This window comes from Carettochelys insculpta, chromosome 9 (assembly GCF_033958435.1).
Source record: "Carettochelys insculpta isolate YL-2023 chromosome 9, ASM3395843v1, whole genome shotgun sequence".
In the NCBI taxonomy this organism is placed as follows: domain Eukaryota; kingdom Metazoa; phylum Chordata; order Testudines; family Carettochelyidae; genus Carettochelys; species Carettochelys insculpta.
The window spans coordinates 40,618,861-40,640,269 of NC_134145.1; the positions used below are offsets into that span (position 1 = coordinate 40,618,861).

General features: G+C 44.8%; 1 protein-coding gene across 1 annotated transcript in view; it reads right to left on the reverse strand.

Moving 5' to 3' along the window:
• The window catches only part of COL11A1 (collagen type XI alpha 1 chain), a 274,848-nt gene that overhangs the window by 241,159 nt on the left and 12,280 nt on the right, over positions 1-21,409 (reverse strand). The window contains exon 2 of the mRNA XM_075002237.1: positions 14,173-14,340. Coding sequence (XP_074858338.1) covers positions 14,173-14,340 — 168 coding nt within the window. The remainder of the gene's footprint in view (positions 1-14,172; positions 14,341-21,409) is intronic.

Genomic DNA, 21,409 nt, shown 5'->3' on the forward strand with positions numbered 1-21,409 from the left:
TATAAGGTGCCACAGGACTTCTTATTTTTCAAACTAAACTCTGATTAAAATGCTTTAGCCATTCCTCAGCATGAAAAATAGTCTTTTCTTGTAGTTTCTGCTAAGAATTTTGACATTAGACAGAAACTTCAAAACTGGCTTGCTTTGCAGATCTCAACAAGTCTTCTTTGTTAAAAAAATTCAGATCTTTTTTTTCAGAAATATCAGAAGTTTTGAACATCTGACCACTTGAACTTTAAGTTGGTATTTTGTAAGTGTGGATCTGTTTTTTTTTCAAGATTTACTCAAAATCAGAATGGGTTTCCCATTTTGAGGTGCTCTCAAGCAGTACTGCTTTCACATCATCTAAACTGCAGCTACCAGATAGTTTAAACAACTCTAAATCTTTAGAGGTGTTAAATGGCATTAGCTGCTCAAAGGATTTGAACTTTTTTAAACTGTTTAAACTACCTAAAGATTTAGAAAGCTTAAGCAGATTAAATTGCTTTAAAGGTTAAAAGTTGTTTTATATCATTTAAGCCTGTCAGAGTCCTTTAGTGTTTCAAGTGGTTTATTCAACTTATGGGCTTTCAAGTAAAGATGCCAGAGGTAAGGACAATGGCATTCAGGGGACATAGTTAAGGGTGACTGAGTTCATCTCTCCAAGCCTTTGAATATGTTCCTCTTTTCTACCAAGTCCCTGCATTCTTGGTAAATTAAATGTACACCTCCTGCTCCCAAAAAACACAACAAAATGCTGGCATGAATTCAAAATGCAATTACCCTGAATGTATTTAGTATTTACTACTCTTGCTGTTCTTGTTAAACATTAGTTTTATAATATTGTCATTTATCAGTTTAAGCAATGAAACAAAAAATGTGCAACCTGGTCAAGTTAATGTCATGAGAGAGATGTTGCCAACTGAAATATCTGATTGCTTTGTTTCTCAAACCTATTTCTTGTATTAATGCTCGTTGTTTGTGTTTTCAAATACTTGTTATTTAAATTGAACTAATAATACTACCATATTCACACCAGCAAGTCAAAAAAGTATGGTTTATATGCATGAACTATAGAGTGGCTAGAAAGTTGGCTAGATCATCAGTTCAAGGGGAAGTGATTGATGGCTTGATGTCTAGCTGGCAACAAGTATTAAGCGGAGTGCCCCAAGGGATGGTTTGGGAGCCTATTTTGTTCAACATATTTATTAATGATATGGATAACAGGATGGATTGCCTCCTCAGCAAGTTCATGGATGACTATAGTATGGGAGAGAGGTAGACAACCTGGGCGGTAGGGAAAGGGTCCAGAGTGACCCAGACAAGTTGGAGTACTAAGCCAAAACAAATCTGATGAGATTCAACAAGGAGAAGTGCAGAGTCCTGCGCCTAGGATGGAAGGATCCCATGCATGGCTACGGATTGGGGATCAACTGGCAAAGGCTACATCTACATTATGAAATAAAGTCAAATTTATTAAAGTTGTCTAGATTTTATAAAGTCAAAGTTGAGTGTCCGCACCTACTCACAAATTCAACTTAGTGCATCCCCACTAAATTGCCCAAGTTTGACTGTTGCAACAGTGAATTGTGGGCACATACCCCACACTTCTTTCAGCCCCATTGCATTCTGGGTTTTTTGCCAGTGCATTATGGGAAAAAAATTCCACACAAGTGGTTGTGGGTGTGTGATGTCATCTTCCCAGACTGCATTGTCCTCATTCCCTCCTGCTGTTGAAAACAAATGACCGTTTTTCAGCAGGCTCTTTCCCCAAAGAGAGAAATTGTTTGGGTCATCTGAATTATGGAAAGAGACAGCTTTTTTTTTTACAGAAAATCATCTTTACAGAAAGAGGCAACTTTTACAAAAGAGTTTTTTTTCAAAAGACTTCAAATTGACTTAAATACAAGTAAAGATAGAGAGAGACTGAAGGAGCCAGGTTTGAACAAGAGAGAAAGAGAGAGAGCGAGAGAGAGAGAGAAATTTGTGAGCCATCACCACACAGAAGTGAAGAATTGCATTTTTTCAGAAGTCTCTTCCCCCAGTGAAAATAGGACCATGCAACACCAAACAGGATCCACGCAACTCGAGAAAGAGTTCATATTATTCACAAGTAAAGAAGATACAATGAAAAAGTGGTAGTGTAGTGGTAGTGTGTCTGGCTGAAGGAGCCAGGTATGAAGTACAGAGAGCGAGAGCGAGAGACAGAGACAGAGAAATCTGTGAGTCATCACAGCAATGCAGTGAAGAACACCCTAGGGAGGCCATTGCACTGACATCTACAACATGAGCTGAGGAAACCAATAGCAGTAGTAAGTAACTCCAGATTCATTATGAATCCCGACGACTAAATAGAAGAGAAGGAGAGAATCCCAGAGGACTTTGGTGTCTAGTGGCTGCTGGAAGGAGCCATTACCCCATCAGAAGTAGTAGTGGCTCAAGAAGAGAAGAAAAAGGTAAGGAAGCATTAAAAGATAGAAAATTTGAGGAAAGAATGGATTCCCTTAACTCTTATGATAAAGAAGCCGTAACCCAAGCAGCTACCTGTGAGTGAGAAAGAAGGCAGAGAGAGAATCCACACGCTCCATTCCATCACAGGAAATCCTCCCCTGGGCCATACAATTTGGGAAGGGAGAGTACTCTGTATGTCCCCTAATCAGATTCTGCTTCTGTCCCAGTGAGGATAAGCCCTCTCAAGCAGTGAAGCCCTCCACAGGACAGAACATGGTGCTGTCTGCAGGTGTGGTCCACACTATCCAGTTGCCATGTCATATGGTGGAGTAGGGGCTAGCCATACAGTGGGGGAGGGGGGCTGGCCTGCCAAATTCATGGTGCCTTGATGGGGGCAGCCCTGTAAAATTTGAAGTGGAGAAAACAAGGTTCTCACAGGGAAGAAGACTTCACCCTGCGCAGGGCAGGACGTACCATTGTCTGGAAGCATGTTGTGCACAGCCCAGCCACCACATGGTGTGATGGGGCAGGGCCTAGCTTGCCAGCCACATGGTGCCTGGGGAGTGGGCTGCACCATGCAAATGTGAAACACAGAAAACAAGTTTCTCAGCCTCTCCTGCTACATCCTGTGCAGAGAAGAAGCCCTCTCCAGCACACAAACCCTGCACAGGACAAGGCACACCACTCACTCTGTCTGCAGGAATAGTCTGCACAGCCCAGCAGCCACGTGGGTATGTGTGGGAGCTTGATTTTCAGCCGGCACTGCTGAGCATCTCTGGTGTTTACTCAGCACAGATTTATCCACCCACACAGAAATGAGATCCTGGCTCTCCTATTGGCCTCATGATGGTGCTCTTTTGCAACCCTGAGAAATCATGGCTATATGTAATCACCATGCTGATCAGAAAGAAAATGAATTCAAATTGCCAGGTTTTCCCACCTCCTGCACACGGGGAGAGCAGCGGAGGTGAAAGCAGTCAGAACGGACATATTCACGGCATTGTGGGATACCTCTGGAGGATGATAAAATGAATGTAAAGTAAATTCCAGCTAGGCATTTCACCGCATCAGAGTGGTGGGGTGAGAAAGTCGAACTTAGCAGCCCATAAAATCAATTTAAAGGCATTTGCAGTGAAGACAGTCACATTGTAAAACTGAGTTAAGTGCCTTAAAATCAACTTTATGCTGTAGTGTAGACATTAACCTTCATGCCAGCTCTGCAAAAAAAGTGCTGTGGATTATAGTGGATGACAAGCTGCATATAAGTCAACAAGGTGCCCTTGTTGCCAAGAAGGTTAATGGCATATTGGGCTACATTACCACTGACAGCAGATCAAGGGAAGTGATTATTCCCCACTCTTTGGTACTGATGTGGCCACATCTGGAATACTGGATCCAGAACAGATATGGAAAAATTGGAGAAAGTTCTAGCAGAGGGCAACAAAAATGATTGGGTGTCTTGAGAACATGCTTTTTGAGGAGAAGCTGAGGGAACTGGGATTATTTAATCTGAATAAGAAAAGAGTGATGGGGCAATTTGATAGCAATCTTCAACAACCTAAAGGGGGTTCCAAAGAGCATGAGGTACTCTGTTCTCATTGGTGATATATGAAAGAATAAGAAGCAATGGTTTGAAGCTGCAGTCAGGGAGGTCTAGGCTGGATATTAGGAAAAACTACTTTACTAGTGGTACATCTACATTAGGAACTAACTTCAAAATTAACTTCAAAGTAGCCACCAGAGAGTCTACACATTTTCCCTTACTTCAAAGTTAACTTTGAAAGCCTTTACTGCACTCCCAGGAATGGAGTTATGTCCTACTTAGAAGTTTAACTTTGTAGTAGGGTGTGTGTAGACACTCAACTTCGAAGTTGCTTACTTCGAAGTTGTACTTCAAAGTAAGCCACTTTGAAGTTATTTTTGTAGTGTTGACACAGCCTAGGAGGGTGGTTAAGCATGTGCCAGCATTGCCTAGGCAAGTGATGGAATCACCATCATTAGAAGTTTATAAAGGCAGGTTAGACAGAACCCTGGTTGAAATGATTTAACTGGGATTGATCCTGCTTGGAGTGGGGGACTGGCTTACATGACATCCTGATGCCTTTCTATCCCACATCTTCTATGATCTAAAAGAATAAGTATTATAGACATTGGTGATGTTTGCTTTCATAGCCTATTGTATTCCTTCCTCTGTCTGGAAAAAGAATCCCCACCAGTATATTACTGTTACAGGAATGCTTAGGATTACATGTATTGTACTGTTTGCAATGATGGCACTTTCTGTTTTTTATGTTCATCATATTTTTAATTTTTTTAGGAAAAGATGGTTAGAGTATAATTAGAATCTGTGAAGACCTGGGGCTTCATCTGGGATCTTACACTTTATGGATTTAATCCATTGAAGTCAATAGAAAACTTTGTATTGAATTCAGTGGGTTTTGGATCACATCTTCTAAAGAAAAGTTAGTTTAGAAAGGAAATGACACTATGCATCATCCTTTCTAATGTTAGGTTGAATAGATGGCAGCAAAAGGAGAGAAAGAAGGAAAGATGGGAATAAACAAAGGACAAACATAACTTGAATGGACCTGAACACCTGCCTTGTCTGAACCATTAATCTGAAAGATATGTTGAAAATGCTTAAAGCAGGTGGCACTAATTCATCTAGTCTAGGCATGTGCTTTTCAATCAGATAAGACTCTATGGAAAAAAAATAAACTGTGGAAGCTTTGTGAGGAAGGTCACTAAAATGAGTAGCATTGTTTGCTTCAGTTCAGTGTGTTTGGTGCATCCTATATATGATACGATACACCCATGTATTTAGGTTTGCCCAGAAAATGTGAACGATAAGCAAATTGGTTTCGGGGGTGGCAGGCAGGGAGGGAGCCCAGTAACAACATAACCAAATTAAGAATGTGAATCTAGCATTTCTTATGTGTGACAAAGTATCATGCTTCAATGCTTAGCTGAAGTAGTTATCAAATATTTTGATTGCTTTTAGATTTCTTAGCAAATTTCATTTAAACAGCATATATTAGATAAGTTTGAACAATGGGAACAATAAAATTATTAGTTAAAGCATCATCTGTTGTTCTCTACTCATTCCTTGAAAACACAGAAAAATGAGGCAATAAGACCATACAAGAATGTAATAACTTGTATAATATTAATTGTATGATATCTTTCATCCTGTTTGTTCAAATCACTGTATAAAGATTACGCAATGAAGCCACTAAACCCTTCTGTGAGGCTGTCAAATATTATTATACTGTTTTACAAATAGGTCATGAGGCACAAAGACATTAAGGCTGTGTCTACATTATCACCTTCCTTCCAAGGAAGTGATAAGCCTTAGTGATAAGGCTGTTCAGACTTTACTAATGAAGTGCTGCAGTGCATAGGCAGCACTTCATTAAGCAAATTCCCCCCCACGGCACCTCCAAAGTTTTAAACTTTGAAGTATCAGCACGCGTCTGGCCGCGCACCCGCCAGTACACTGAAGTGCCGGGGGCATCTTTGAAGTCCCCTTACTCCTCCTAGGCTATGTCTACACGTGTATGCTACATCAAAATAGCTTATTTCGATGTAGCGACATCGAAATAAGCTATTTCGATGAATAACGTCTACACGTCCTCCAGGGCTGGTGCCGTCGACGTTCAACGTCGACGTTGGGCAGCACCACATCGAAGTAGGTGCTGCAGGGGAGCGTCTACACGCCAAAGTAGCACACATCAAAATAAGGATGCCAGGAACAGCTGCAGACAGGGTCACAGGGCGGACTAGCGCTTCTGGGGCAACAGCTAGCCGCTCCCTTAAAGGGCCCCTCCCAGACACACACAGCCTGCACAGCACGCAGTTTGCAGAGCCATAGGCACGCAAACCTCGGTGACGCAGTTATGGACCCCCAGCAGCAGCAGCAGCAGCAGCAGCCAGAGGTCCACCCAGCTGCCCCTGCAGGAGCAGTGCTCGCCCTGCTCAATGCCATGCAGGAGGCAGCTGATCACATTCTAGCCACAGAAGAGGAGCTGCCCCCAGGGGAGAAGGAAGCAACCCCAGACCCTGCAGCCCCCCCGCACACCCCCATGAGCACCGACTGGTGGGAGCGGCTGGTGCTTGGCAAGTGGGACGACGACCACTGGCTCCAGAACTTTCGTATGAGCCGGCAGACATTCCTGGAGCTCTGCCAGTGGCTCACCCCCGCACTGAGGCATCAGGACACCGCCATGAGGCATGCCCTCAGCATCGAGAAACGGGTCGGCATCGCTGTCTGGAAGCTGGCCACTCCAGACAGCTACCGATCCATGGGGCAGCAGTTTGGCGTCGGCAAGGCCACCGTCGGGGCTGTCCTCATGGAGGTATGAGGACCCACAGGGAGGGGGAGGCAGCCCTGGGGGTGGATGGGAACCCTGGCAAGGGAGAGGAGGGGAGCCCCGTTAGGGGAGGGCCAGACACACCCTGCACACCCCTCCTCATTGGTGCTCTCCCATGTCCTTCCCCTGCAGGTCGTCCACACCATCAACACCCTGCTCCTCCACAGGCTCGTGCGGCTTGGGGACCCGGATGCCGCCATCGCGGGGTTTGCCACCCTGGGGTTCCCAAATTGCTTTGGGGCTCTGGATGGGACCCATATCCCCATCCGTACCCTGGAGCACAGTGGAGGATGCTTCTTGAACAGGAAGGGCTACCATTCAGTGGTCCTCCAGGCCTTGGTGGACAGCCGGGGCCGCTTCCTGGACATTTATGTTGGCTGGCCTGGCAGCACCCACGACGCCTGGGTATTCCGGAATTCGGGCCTCTACCACCATTTCAACGAGGCCGCAGGGTGAACGCTGGCAGGCCCCCCACTACACCCCCCCAACTTCCACAACACTCCCTGCTCCTACGCCCACACCACAGAGCACCCAAGAGCACACCCCCCCACACTTTTCTTGCAAATAAAAATAGACCTGTTCGTGAAACCACCAAATGTTGAATTCTCATTATTATTATATTATTTACAACAAACATAAATATTATATATATTATAATGATGATAAGCAAAAAAAGGGGAAGACAAGGAAGGGGAGAACTATTTACATGGGGGGCAGGTATCATAACATAACAGGGGTCTAATACAAACTATATACAAAACACAAATAAAAGGGGATATGTACAAAGGGGGGGACACGTCCTGGGCCCCGCACCCCCGAATGTCCAGCGCTGGGGGTGGGCAGCAGCGACCCGCACCTCGGCCTCAGCCCTGGCCGGGGCTGGCTGCGGGCCGGGCGGACCAGCAGATATGGCCGGCGGGTGTCAGCAGACCCCAGGTCCCCCTCAGCGGATGGCCCCTCGGTGGCTGACGGCAGTGGGACGGCGGGTGAAGCAGCGGGTGGAGCAGTGGGTGGAGCAGGCAGGGCGGGCAGAGCGGCGGCCGGCGTGGCATGGGGGGCCAGGTAGTCCGCGATGCACTCAAATGTGCACATAAAGGCCCCCCCATGCCTCCTGGTGCCAAGCCAGCACCCGCTCCTGCAGATGGAGCCGCTGCTCCTCCACCCGCAGGCGCTGCTCTGAGACCTCCAGCTCCCGCCAGAGGATCGCCCGCAGCTGGGGGTCCGTCGCCGTCCTCGGATGGTGCTGGGTCCGCCGTCGTCCCTGCCCTGGGGCTGGTCGGTGCTCCGCCGAGGGGCTGGCCTGGAGTGATGGCCCCGGTGGGCTCTCCGGGTCCACTGACACCTCGCCGGCGCTCTCCGGTCCCTCCGATGGTGCAGCTGCGGAACACAGGAGGGGAAGAAGAGTGGAGACAGCCATTAGTGTGGGCCCCGAGCCGTGGCCCTTGTCCCCCCACCTCTCTGCTGCTGGTTCCCCATCCCCGTCCCCGGGAGATGCTGATGATGATGATGGGTGTCCCACCCCCTCCCCCAGGGGACCCTAGGTTCCGCTCCCCCCATCCCCAGGGATGGGGCATGGCACTGTCGTGCTGGGGGGGCAGGGGCTGATGCATTCTTCTGAAGGACATGCCACTGCTGTCCTTGGGGCCATGGTCATCTGGGCATGTGGAGGTCCCTGGTCATGTCTGTTACCCCACCCCTCAACCCCAGGGGTGTGCACCGGGGGGGTACATACCTGACGGTCCGCTCCCACGGTCGGGGGACACCCAGTGGGCGGACACCCTGCTGGAGCTCCGAGATGGCAGGACGATCCAGAGCCCCCCATCACTGGAGGAGGATCCCCCCTCCTCCTTCTCCTCCGGTGTCCCAGGGGTGGGCTCCTGGGGGGGCCCCTGGGGTGCGGGGCTTGCCTCTGGGGTGGACTCCGCCTCCGGGGCCTGCTGGGGCTCATCGGCCGAGGTGTCAAGAGTGGCCGGAGGGGAGGAGGTGTGCCGGGGGCCCAGCATGGCCCTGAGCTCCCTGTAAAAGGGGCAAGTGACAGGGGCGGCCCCAGATCGGCTGGCCGCATCCCGGGCCCGGGCGTAACCCTGCCGCAGCTCCTTAACCTTATTCCTGACATGGTCAGGAGTGCGGGCAGGGTGACCCCAGGTGGCCAGGCCCTCGGCCAGCCGAGCGAAAGCATCCGCGTTCCGCCTCTTGCTCCCCATTACCTGGAGCACCTCCTCCTCGCTCCAGAGCCCCAGCAGGTCCCGCAGCTCAGCCTCCGTCCAGGAGGGGCCCCGCTGCCTCTTCCTCAGCTGGCTGCCAGCCTGGGAGCCCTGGCTCCCCTTGGGGGGGGTGCCCTGGGGGCGCTTGGGGGGATGGCTGGCTGCCATCGCTGCGGGGGGGGTGCACTGCAGCTGCTGTGAGACGTGCAGGCTGGCCGCGTGGCTGTGCTGCCGCCTGCACGCTCTCTCAGCTTCCTGCACAGGAAGGCAGGGGGCGGGGACCTTTAAGAGGCCGCTGCATGCGGCGACCATAGATCTCAGGGGTTGGAGAGAGCGTCTCTCAACCCCTCAGCTGATGGCCGCCATGGCGGACCCCGCTATTTCAATGTTGTGGGACGCGCATCGGCTACACGTGCCCTACTTCGATGTTCAACGTCAAAGTAGGGCGCTATTCCCACCCCCTCATGGGGATAGCGACTTCGACATCTCACCGCCTTACGTCGATGTCAACTTCGAAATAGCGCCCGCCACGTGTAGCCATGGCAGGTGCTATTTCGAAGTCGGTGCAGCTACTTCGAAGTAGCCGGCACGTGTAGATGTGGCTCTAGACACGTGCCGGTACTTTGAAGTTTAAAACTTCGGAGTTACCATGGGGGAAAATCTGCGTAACTAAGTGCTGCCTATGCACGGCAGCACTTCATTAGTAAACTCCAAACAGCCTCATTACCACCCTTCCTTCAAAGGAAGGTGATAATGCAGACACAGCCTAAATGAATCACCAGAGATCACACAGCGAACTTCGGGATTTAGCTGTTTGTGTCTGAACCACAGCATCTAACAAGATACTCAAATGTAGGGCTCATTTGTGATAGCGGATAAAGGAGGCACTGCAGCATGTTCTTTGGCATGTTGGCTATGGATCTTCTTGTTTCTCATTACCTTCTTGAACATCTTTTCCCCCCCCTATAATGTAGCACTAAAGCATAAATATTTAGACACCCACTTGGCCCTGTGCTTCTGGACGTTTAACAAAATTCTCTGGATTAATTAACATGCCACAGAATATACTGTGGTATTTGCACATACTCCCTGAAAAAGCCACAGAATGAATTTTTTTCTCTTTTATTCATGGCAGGAGAATTCCAAACCTATTGGATGTTTTCCAAAGGTCCCAGACTGAGAGAGCTCATTTCCCTTCTCTGGACAATGGCAGACATACCATGCTCTATGAAACTGATAATTGGAGCTGAGAGACTCAGTGGATCTTACAGAAGGGTTTTCCCACCCAGCAGTGGGAGGCACCCTACGAATACCTTCAAATATTATTTATACCCACCCCCCCAAACTGTGACAGAATGAAACACTGATATAATTCCTAGAATGTACAATACCCTAGAAAGAGCATCATATGGACAACTCTGAGGAAATCCTCACTCCTATTGAAATCAATGCCAAGTCACCCACTGATTTCAATGGGGCCAGGAATTCACCCCAAATGCTTTAGAAAGTTGTTTCAGATCTCAGTTTACTAAGTACTGCCTAGTGGCTTCTTATGAATATTTTCTTTTGGAATTTTTATTAAAAAAGTGAGTAGCATGATGTTTTCCCAAATAGATTATGCATTTTAAGACAGTTTCCCCCTGCTTTCTTTCATGGACCATTTCCCCTTCCATGCCCCAGAAAGGAGAGTTCAAGAGGTAAAAGAGCAACATGCAACTGAGAGCTCCCATCATAGTTCTAATCCAGAAATCCTACAGATGTGAAAAAAGCACCTGAAATGTGCCTGCCAAAGGCAATTAAAAACAGCATAATGAACATATTTACTCTGGCATTCAAGAACAAAATGAGCACTTACTACTGTAGCTGCCAAACCTAATAGATAGTCTACAGCACGCGTGTCCAACCTGCGGCCCACGGGCCGCATGCGGCCCTGGACAGCTAGTAATGTGGCCCCACAAGATCGTAAACTTTTAACATTATTATGTGATTTATATACATTAACTATATTATATATTTTATACGCGGCCCAAGACAATTCCTCTTCACTCAACGTGGCCCAGGCAAGCCAGAAGGTTGGACACCCATGGTCTACAGTGGCATCCATGAAGTAAGTGCAAGTCAACACAGGAGCTATTCTCCCATGGGAATGTCTGGACTCTGCTTTGGCAAAGAATGCCTGTTCTGTGCTAATTGTTCTTAAAAGCCAATGATTCAATGTCCTTCCATGAGTTTTCAGTCACCAGCCCACTGTATCTGAGTGACATTTTTTCTGCAATGGTAGTTCCTAGCTATTTCATTTCTGCATATGATATTTTTGGATCATATTATCACTGTCAACAAGAAAACAACAGAAAGGGACAGATTAAAGTTGATTAGCTTTAACTGTCTGGTACAGCTGTAGCGCTTTAACTGAAGAGTTTTGCAACTTTTTCCTAGGTTGATCAGTTAAGTACTCCCATCCTTACTTGAGTGGAATAAAAGCTTATTGTGCTCATAATCCCTTTTATTATTAATTATATTCTCAGCTGGATAGCTCCATTGACTTTGGTGAATTACTGTTATTTTATACTAGTTGAGAAGACACAGTGTGATGTGAGGAAATGTGGAAGAATCTGTTCCTACATATTTTTTTTTAATTTCCTTTCATTTTCCACCTTGAAATAAAAAGAGATTAATCAATTATTTAAATGAAGATGCAAGATATAAATGAAGGGTCTGATAGCAGATTCTCTTCAAGATGAGTCTGTTGCTCTGACAACATAGTGATGTAGTATTAGTGCATCTAGACAATGAATGCTTGAGGAGCTATAAAAATCCCAGATATTGACCAGGTCATTCATTACTACTTTAATAGGAAAACCAAAATATTTTCCTAGCCCATATTTAATATGTGTGCTCCTAGGGAAACCTTCTCAAACTCTACTTTCATGTTATGGCATGAAGATTAAAAGTGTCTGCGTGTTTTTTCCTTCACCCCACAATCCAAATAAACTTTTTGAAAAAATGTGCTTATTTCATGTCTGAGAAATCAGAGATGGGATGGAGTCATGTTACCTGTTACCCACAACTAACCATATGTAGTCCCCAAAACACCAAGACACGCTTGCAAAATGTCAACCAGAGAGTACTTCTGGGAATGATTTTGCAACAATCAACTACAATCTGCATTTTTACCACAGAAACATAACTCTAAGAAGTATTGCTTTTAAAACAGAGTCCCTGGCAAAGAAGTAAGGCACTTGGCAATGCTGTGCAACTTATGGATCTACCACCAAACATTCATAAAACTCATAATAGATTGATGACAAAACCAGGTAAAATTATGTAGGCCTGCTCTGTCAGCAATACACATTGCTCCCATTACTGTCAATGCAAAGTATGAAGTCATACCAATGGAAAGAATAGGCCATTTAGTCTAGGAATATAGCCAGCCATACATTTTCCTTCTCACCGGTATTTGTCAGTTATCATCCCACCTCAGAGGCTGCCACTTAAACAAAGAAACAATATTTGTTTAATTGTGCCTTTTGGTCCATTCTCCTTTTCTATCCACTTATAAATGTTACCATATCTTTATTTCTGTAATCATTGTTATGACAATATGACAACTGTAATTATAGCCTGAATTCACCAATATATAAAACCATGCAGTTAATTCAATTTAGAACCTTTGTGTAATGTTAATAATTTTGCCTATTAAATGGTGAAATATTCAATTCAGGTAAACACTCAAAACTTCAGATGCTTATTTCAATCTCTAGTTAAACCTCTTGGTTCTGAAAAGTTGAAGGTAGAAATCTCACAAGAAAAGCTTTTTTTAATCACATTTTTTCAGTGCTTCTGTTCCAGTTACAGTTCAAACTTGTTCTCTTATTAATTTTTACTATTGTTTCTTAAGATAACTGGATCTAATGGTTGTCTTTCGTAAATGTTCCAAATTAAGCACTGACTTCCTAATACAGATGCTGAGAGAGTTAACTATGGTGAGATGCTTTATATATGGACAAAAGTGTAGTGAATACTTAACAATATGTCCTGCAGTCCTGACTCAAGCAAAATTCTCATTTGAAGCCAAGAGGTGTTTTATGAGTCAGGACTGCAGTGCTGGGATTGATCTTCAGAAAGGTAACAAAAAAGAATGGTATGTAGTATCAGCCGGCATTTCCCTGTGTGCAGCATTTGATGGCCTGATTCACTATATCTTACACTATTGTAAACCCAGAGTAGATCTATTGCAATTAATGCACTAGCCTAAAACTGGTGTGAATATAAGCAAGCCGATTTTTTATATCTATATCTAAAACATCCTGCCTACTCCTTTGATTGTCTGCTTCCTGCATTTGTACCTAAATAGAAAGCACAGGCATCTCATGGTGCTACAGTAGTTAATAGGAATGGGCTCTGTGCTGCAGCTAGCAGAAAAACACAGACAAAACATACCAGGAAGCATAGGCAATGCAACCTTATGGTGGGAGAGTTTCTTTGGATTGAAGAGTAGAAAAAGTAGTTGCCCTTTAAGGGTCTCCCCCGTCAGGAATTGGGGATGGGTAGTGAAGAAAGGTGTAATGCATTACTCTGAGCTGATGGGACTCATTTCAGACATTGATTCCTGCACACCTGGAGGAGGGTATATCTATCCTGCCCCTCCAGCCTCAGCTCACTGTCATACCTGACCAGCAGCTCTCAGCTCTGAGATTAGTGTACGACTTGTTTGTTTGTTTGTTTGCTTGTTTGATCGATCGATCGATCTGCTATAGACCTGGAGCTAGTTCCCTCATTTAGAACTGAAAAAGAATGTTCCCTCACCACCAAATTGGGAAGGTTGGTGTGAGATAGGTATTTGCTTTTTCTCCAGCAGCTCAAGTACCCAAGAAGGTAGGTCAGAGATGAGATTCAAGTTGTCACAATTTGGCAGGTATCCAGTGTCGGCATTTATTTCCACAGGGATCTAGTTTCCTGAAAAACTGGATTTAGAAATGGACTTAGGGGATGGCATCCACTACAAAAGCTGGGGAGCAAAACTGGATCTCCTAGTGTTTGGTACTTGAAATTAGTTAAATAATATAGTTGGGCCAAATTAAATCACATCACTTTTACGTTGTCTTTCTTTCTGTATGTCTAGTACGATACGAAAACACTCTAGGAAGCTGACTTTCTGATAGACTCACCTGGATAAAGTTGCTTTGTTGGGGCACTGAGTTGGGCTTGTTTCGAAACTCTGTATGCGACATCTGCTCCCTTTGAGTCCCGTCTGTTTGTGCAAAATCCTGCTGTTCTTGATATTCCTTCAGGTGAATTGTGAAATTCTAATGCTTTTAGCACATCGACTGGTTCAGCTGAAGAAACAGGGAAAAAAATAAACAAAAATAATTATTCATACTGCAGCTTTTCAGAAAGGAAATGAATTTCATTGCTGATATATGCAGATGTCTACCCCCAGTGTGGCTACATTGTGTTTTGTTTTATTGCAGGTTGCTCTTAGGGGAGAATATTGCTTTACAGGTTTCATTCTCTCATCAAATATCTACAATCCTATTATATCCAATATAAATTAAGATCAGATTTTTAAACAGAGCACCTGCTGACTGAGATTTATTATTTCATAAATAATCTCAGAGTTTAGTGATCACAATACAACTTCCTTTAATACATGAGCTCTGAGGAATGGAAATGACTTAACGAGCTTTCCATGTATTTGTACCAACACTTAGTGCCCAAAAATAATTTTCTTTGACTCTTAATACTAATACACATTCTAACAACATGTGACTGAAGGTACAGCACCATTTGACAGGGATTTTACAGAACTGGAGCAACTGTGGAATTGATTAATTTCTGCTCCATCCTGTTAAACACACTGAAGTGAGATGTACTCTTTGGAGCTGGTGATACAGTCTGGCCAGGAGAGTCAAGGAAGAATGATTTCCAGAGATGGCTGAGGAAAAATTAGATGGATGGGTTCCTCTTTTTATTAAAGTTTGACTGGACTGAACCTCACTTCAGATCTTTATGGGCCTGGAGACAGTTCCCTTATTTGAAACTGAGAGAGAATAATCCTGTTGTAATGGTTTGACTCTCAAAATAGCAGAATTAAATTCATTATTGAGCTTTACATTAATGAGCCAAACAAAGATGTTTAATCTCCATCTCTTGCTGTGAACAGGTTGCTGTGCCACCTTATACTCATTCTTGTTAGGCCAGTGCATTAATATACACCAACTGTTGCTCAGGCACCGATGTTTCATTGATCTATTTTTTGATCTAGGTTTGATCTAGGTTTTCTTTGAGGTGCAAAAGGATAATGTGTTGTTAATATAAAATATATGGAAGTCATGCTAGGTAGCTCAGGGAGGGGTTAAATAGGCAGGCCCTTTTGTTTCTAGATCAAAAGTTCACATAATTATTTACTGTTATTTATATAGTGGTAGTGCATAGGAGCCCCAGTCATGACCCAGGGCCCTATTGTGCTAGGCACTGTACAAGCACAGAGTAAAAGAGAAACCTTGCCCCTCCCTCCAAAGGTTTTACAGTCTAAATAATCTAAATTAATCCAGGCAAGCTTGCTGGAGGCCTGTAGCTGCCCTCTGATGTGAAATGATTTTTCAAGCTTTACTCCAGATCCTGGCAAACAAGGGTCCACGTAACAAACACACAGGGTGAGCTTTTTGGCGCCTGCAGTTACTGTTGCAGCCAGAATGCCAAGGAATGAAGAGTATGGAGAGAGAACTACTTTCCTCTCAAAAGATGGCCCTACAGAACCATCAGAAAAGATGGCCCTTACGCTGCATTTCCCATGCTGCACTGCTTCAGGGGAGCAATAGGGATGCCCAGGCTTACACTCTTCTGGCACCCTGATTAATTTTATATATCATATATTGAAAAAGATAATTGTAATGTGTCATTTTCCCTTTGGGACCAATCCTGCAGAATCTAGGCTGGCAAAATTCATTCCCTCTTTTCTCCTGTTCCTGAACTGTGAACAGGTAGCAGTAACATATGTATTCTCTAATGACTATTCATTTCCTAATTCCACAAATATCAAGTGTGGGCCTGCAATTCATTGCCAGTGAATATTCATGTATTTGCATAATTATTCACCACCATCAAACAAAGATTTAAAACAGTCAAACTGAAATTCTACTTGGACTCACTGAAATATTTGTGAATATTTTCCCCATTGTTTGCTCATCTATAGCCAGTGTTGTCCTCAGTTCTGATTTTGCTTCCATTTAGCATTTCATAAATTATTCTATCAGTAACATGTTACTGCATTAAATACTAAAATATCAAAACAAAAAAGCATATATGGACTAGCACGTATTTCTCTCAAATACTAAAATAGTTCATCTTATTCAGTTCATTGCGCTGCCAGCATGAAGACAGATAATCAAAAGCAGTCAAGTGTGTGGTTAGATCTAACTCTGTGGAACTCAAACTCTGGACTTGCTAAAGCAAAAACTTTCCAAGTTTTCCGTAATGAAATGACAAAGTATATGACTCCTTCCATCTGGTAATATGTTTTCAGGAAAAAAATAGTGTGCTTCTGTTACCCTTACTTAAAATAATTCAACCTCTGCTATTTTAATCCTCCACCAAAATTACGTTATTATCAAAAATAAACATAATTCTAAATGTTTATTGCAACCTAATGCATCCTGAAAGAATTCTTAAATGCACACCTGGTACAAATATAAGATACCTATTCTACAATTTCCTAAAACTAAATTAAAACACTCTGGTTGTGTCTATACTATCTGCCATCTTTGAAGGGAGCATGGTAAGTAGGGTGTCAGGAGATTACTAATTAAGTGCTGTGGTGCACATGCAGCACTTCATTAAGCTAATTTTCCCTCACGGCAACTTCGAAGCATCAGAACGAAGTTCTGGCTTGCATGTAGCTGTGGCTAACCCATGAGTACTTCAAAGTACCCAGACTACTTTGAAGTCCCTTTAACCCGCAGGTACTTCGAAGTAGCCCAGGCACTTTGAAGTACCCACAGATTAGCTGCAGCTACACACAAGCTGGCACTTCAAAGTTTGACACTTCAAAGTTGCCGTAGGAGAGAATTAGCTTAATGAAGTGCTGCATATGCACCACAGAACTTCATCAGTAATCTCCCGACACCCTACTTACCATGCACCCTTCGAAGTTGGGAGTTAGTGTAGACACAGGTTCTGAGAAGCTAATTTGCAACATTGAATAACCAAAATCATTGCACAAAATCTAAAAGTACCAGCTTTACCTTTGTAAACCTTGATTTGTGCCTTATAAATGCATTCCTAATAGTTTCAATGAATGTAATATATATTCACTGGACTGTCTCATCACCCCTGTGAAAAACATGCCAGTTCACTTCTATGACTGTAAAAGAGTGGACCAAACTGTTTCTCCAATAACTCAAAGGTGTTTTTGCAATGTACATAATGATAGTGCTGGTAAAATATTGCAGAATCAGTAAATATGAATAGTCATTCAGATTCAAAATGGCTGCTTACTTCAACTACTTTTGTGTCCCTTTTGCTTTTTGTAGACATTTCCTAAGACTTATTCCTCATTACTCTTCGGGCTTGTCTACACTACCACCTTCTTTTGAAGGAAGGGTGGGAATTAGGGTGTTGGGAGCTTACGAATGAAGGGCTGTGCTGCATAGCCAGCACTTCATTAAGCAAATTCCCCCCCGCGGCTCACCTGCCGGTACTTCAAAGTGCCAGGGCAACTTCAAAGTCCCTTTGGCTGTGGCCACACTTGGCCAAAACTTCAAAATGGCCATGCAAATGGCCACTTCAAAGATTACTAATGAGGTGCTGAATTGGATATTCAGTGCCTCATTAGCATTAGGACGCTTCCAGAAGCGCCGCTTTCGAATGTTCGCGGCTCGCTGCGGCTACACAGGGGTCCTTTTCAAAATGACCCCACACCTTTCTAAATCCCCTTATTACTCTCAGCAGAGGGGAATAAGGGGATTTTGAAAAGGACCCCCGTGTAGCTGCGCCGAGCCACGAACGTTCAAAAGCAGTGCTTTCGAAGCACCGCAGACGGAAGTGTCCTAATGCTAATGAGGGTCTGAATATTCAATTCAGGGCCTCATTAGTAATCTTCAGAATGGCCATTTGCATGGCCATTTCGAAGTTTTGGCCAAGTGTGGCCACAGCCTTTGAGGAGTAAAGGGACTTTCAAGTTGCCACGGCACTTCGAAGTACTGGCGGGTGAGCAGCAGCTAGATGCATGTCAGTACTTCAAAGTTTACTCCGCAGGGGGGAATTTGCTTAATGAAGTGCTGCGTATGCAGTGCAGCGCTTCATTAGTAAACTCCCAACACCTTACCTACCATCATTCCTTCGAAAGAAGGTGGTAGTGTAGACAAGCCCTTTGTGTAATGGCTGTTTGTTAAATATTTGAATTGGAATGTCAGGAAGAGTACTCATCCATAAATAAACAGTATCCATCATTTGTTGTTCTGCTGATTAAAACGTGTCAGTGCAGTATCAGAGCAATATTAGGGGATATAGGTAATCACTCACAAACCGCAAACAGTCAAAACTGAATGCTTTCCAAACAGCCAGAAGATAAAATATATTTCCACAAACCATCAGTGAAATAATTTGGATAGCAAACATAGCACACTCGGTCACAAGAATTGTCAAATAGTGAAACTTACTCTAAACAAATAATTTGGCCATCTCCAAAACCAGTATGGCTATTTTGCCAAACAGTAGACCATGGCTACGTCTACGTCTACACGTGCATGCTACTTTGAAATAGCTTATTTTGATGTAGTGACATCGAAATAGGCTATTTCGATGAATAACTTCTACACGTCCTCCAGGGCTGGCAACATCGACGTTCAACTTCGACATTGGGCAGCACCACATCGAAATAGGCGCTGTGAGGGAACGTCTACACACCAAAGAAGCACACATCGAAATAAGCAGCCAGGAGCAGCTGCAGACAGGGTCACAGGGCGGACTCAGCAGCAAGCCGCTCCCTTAAAGGGCCCCTCCCAGACACACTTGCACTAAACAACACAAGATCCACAGAGCCGACAACTGGTTGCAGACCCTGTGCATGGAGCATGGATCCCCAGCTGCCGCAGCAGCAGCCAAAAGCCCTGGGTTAAGGGCTGCTGCACACGGTGACCATAGAGCCCCGCAGGTGCTGGAGAGAGAGAGCGTCTCTCAACCCCTCAGCTGATGGCCACCATGGAGGACCCCGCTATTTCGATGTTGCGGGACACGGATCAGCTACACGTGCCCTACTTTGACGTTCAACTTCGAAGTAGGGCGCTATTCCCATCCCCTCATGGGGTTAGCGACTTCGACGTCTCGCCGCCTAACATCGATTTCAACTTCGAAATAGCGCCCAACATGTGTAGCCATGACAGGCGCTATTTCGAAGTTGGCGCCGCTACTTCGAAGTAGCGTGCATGTGTAGACACGGCCCATGAGTAACAAATTACCCTTGTCTGAGCTATGATATATTTTTGTATGAACACCACTGTAGCAGGCATAACACAAATTACAAAAGTAACTGATTATTAAACTTTATTAAGAAATGGTAATCTAGAATGAGAAAAGGAAGTTCTTATAAACCTACAAAGAAATATATAAAAGTAATGTTTTGTTAATCTTGGCTTAGGTAGCAGCAAAAGGAAATCTATTTATAAAGAATTTGGGAATCCTGAGCGCCATGGAAATTGCTGAAAGGTATGGGCGAATTGTCACAGTTTATGATGCACAAGATAATTGCCACTGTAGACAAGACCTCATTGTATTGCCCCTCATGTCTGACTCTCCAGAACAGAAGTTTTCAACCTGCAGGGGATAGTCTCTTGCCCAGTTATGCAGGGGAAAGGATACATCAGACATTCTGAGTGGGAGAGAAAGCAGTGTGGCAAATCTTCTGATACCTCTGAGGTTGTGGCATACATGTTTAGAACCAGAGCCCTGCTGCAGCACTGCTCACTCATGTTTGTCTCTGTCATTCCTGTCATAATGGAGGAGTGGGCTAGTCAAATTTGAATGAATGGAAGTTTTAACCTTGCACACTGGGTCACAGTGCCACACTCCTGATCAGGTTTGTTCCAGCCACCCTTTCATTATGACAGAGATGTGACTGGGCCAAATCTGAGTGAGTATAATTGCTACCTGGCTCATAGGATCACAGTTTATTGCTTTGGGGTTTTCCCAGTGATTGGGTATCTCCATGAAATGGAGCCCCAATTGACATCATTCAACACTTGCCCATATGAGGAAGCCTAAAATAGCAAGGGCCATCTAAGTTTGTACTTTGGTCAGTTCTGACTGATCTTACTTTTGCAAGACAGTCTATTGCATCATAGATATCAGCCTATGATAGACTCTCTCACAAAAACTTCCTTAAAGGCACTTATACTCCGTCTGGCACTCTTCGAGCACAATTTCTCCAGCTACCTTTGAGATGAGACAAGGTTTTCACTAGGCACAGGACTCCATTTTTAAGATTCACCCTGTCTACTATACCATATCATGCTAATGCATCCGGTTAGTGCATGGTTTTCTGATTTGCTGTCTGAGGATGGGACTCTAAGAAAATGCCAGACTATTAAAATTGCATGCACTGTAAAATGGGAGCACAGCGTTCTATGGGTGCTGTGGTAAACTGACAAAATAAATGCAAGTGCATACAAGTCCCTGAATCTACAAATGGATTTGCTCTGACAGTGTCTTAGAACTACTAGCTTCAGCTGAACCCTACATGGATTAAGCAATCACATACAGACCAATCAGAACCCCAGGATGATCTATTCAAACAGAGCTTCAGCTGGTAAGAGGCACATTCTGGCCTCCAGACCACAGTGGACAAACAAGGTTCCTTTGTGCCGGTTACCAAACTGTGTGGAAGCCAAACAAAGATTGTGCTACCCACTAAATATCATAGTGCAAAGTTCTGTAGCAACTCTGTACCATTCATTAGGGCAGGATTTGGCTCCAAGGGACTTGTTCACTGTGGCCGTGTCTACAGCCGTGTCTACACGTGCACGCTACTTCGAAGTAGCGGCACTAACTTCGAAATAGCGCCCGTCACGGCTACACATGTTGGGCGCTATTTCGATGTTAACATCGACGTTAAGCGGCGAGACGTCAAAGCCGCTAACCCCATGAGGGGACAGGAATAGCGCCCTACTTCGACGTTCAACGTCAAAGTAGGGACCGTGTAGTCGTTGCGCGTCCCGCAACATTGAAATTGCGGGGTCCTCCATGGCGGCCATCAGCTGAGGGGTTGAGAGACGCTCTCTCTCCAGCCCCGGCAGGGCTCTATGGTCACTGTGTGCAGCAGCCCTTAGCCCAGGGCTTCTGGCTGCTGCTGCTGCTGCTGCTGCTGCAGCTGGGGATCCATGCTGCATGCACAGGGTCTGCAACCAGTTG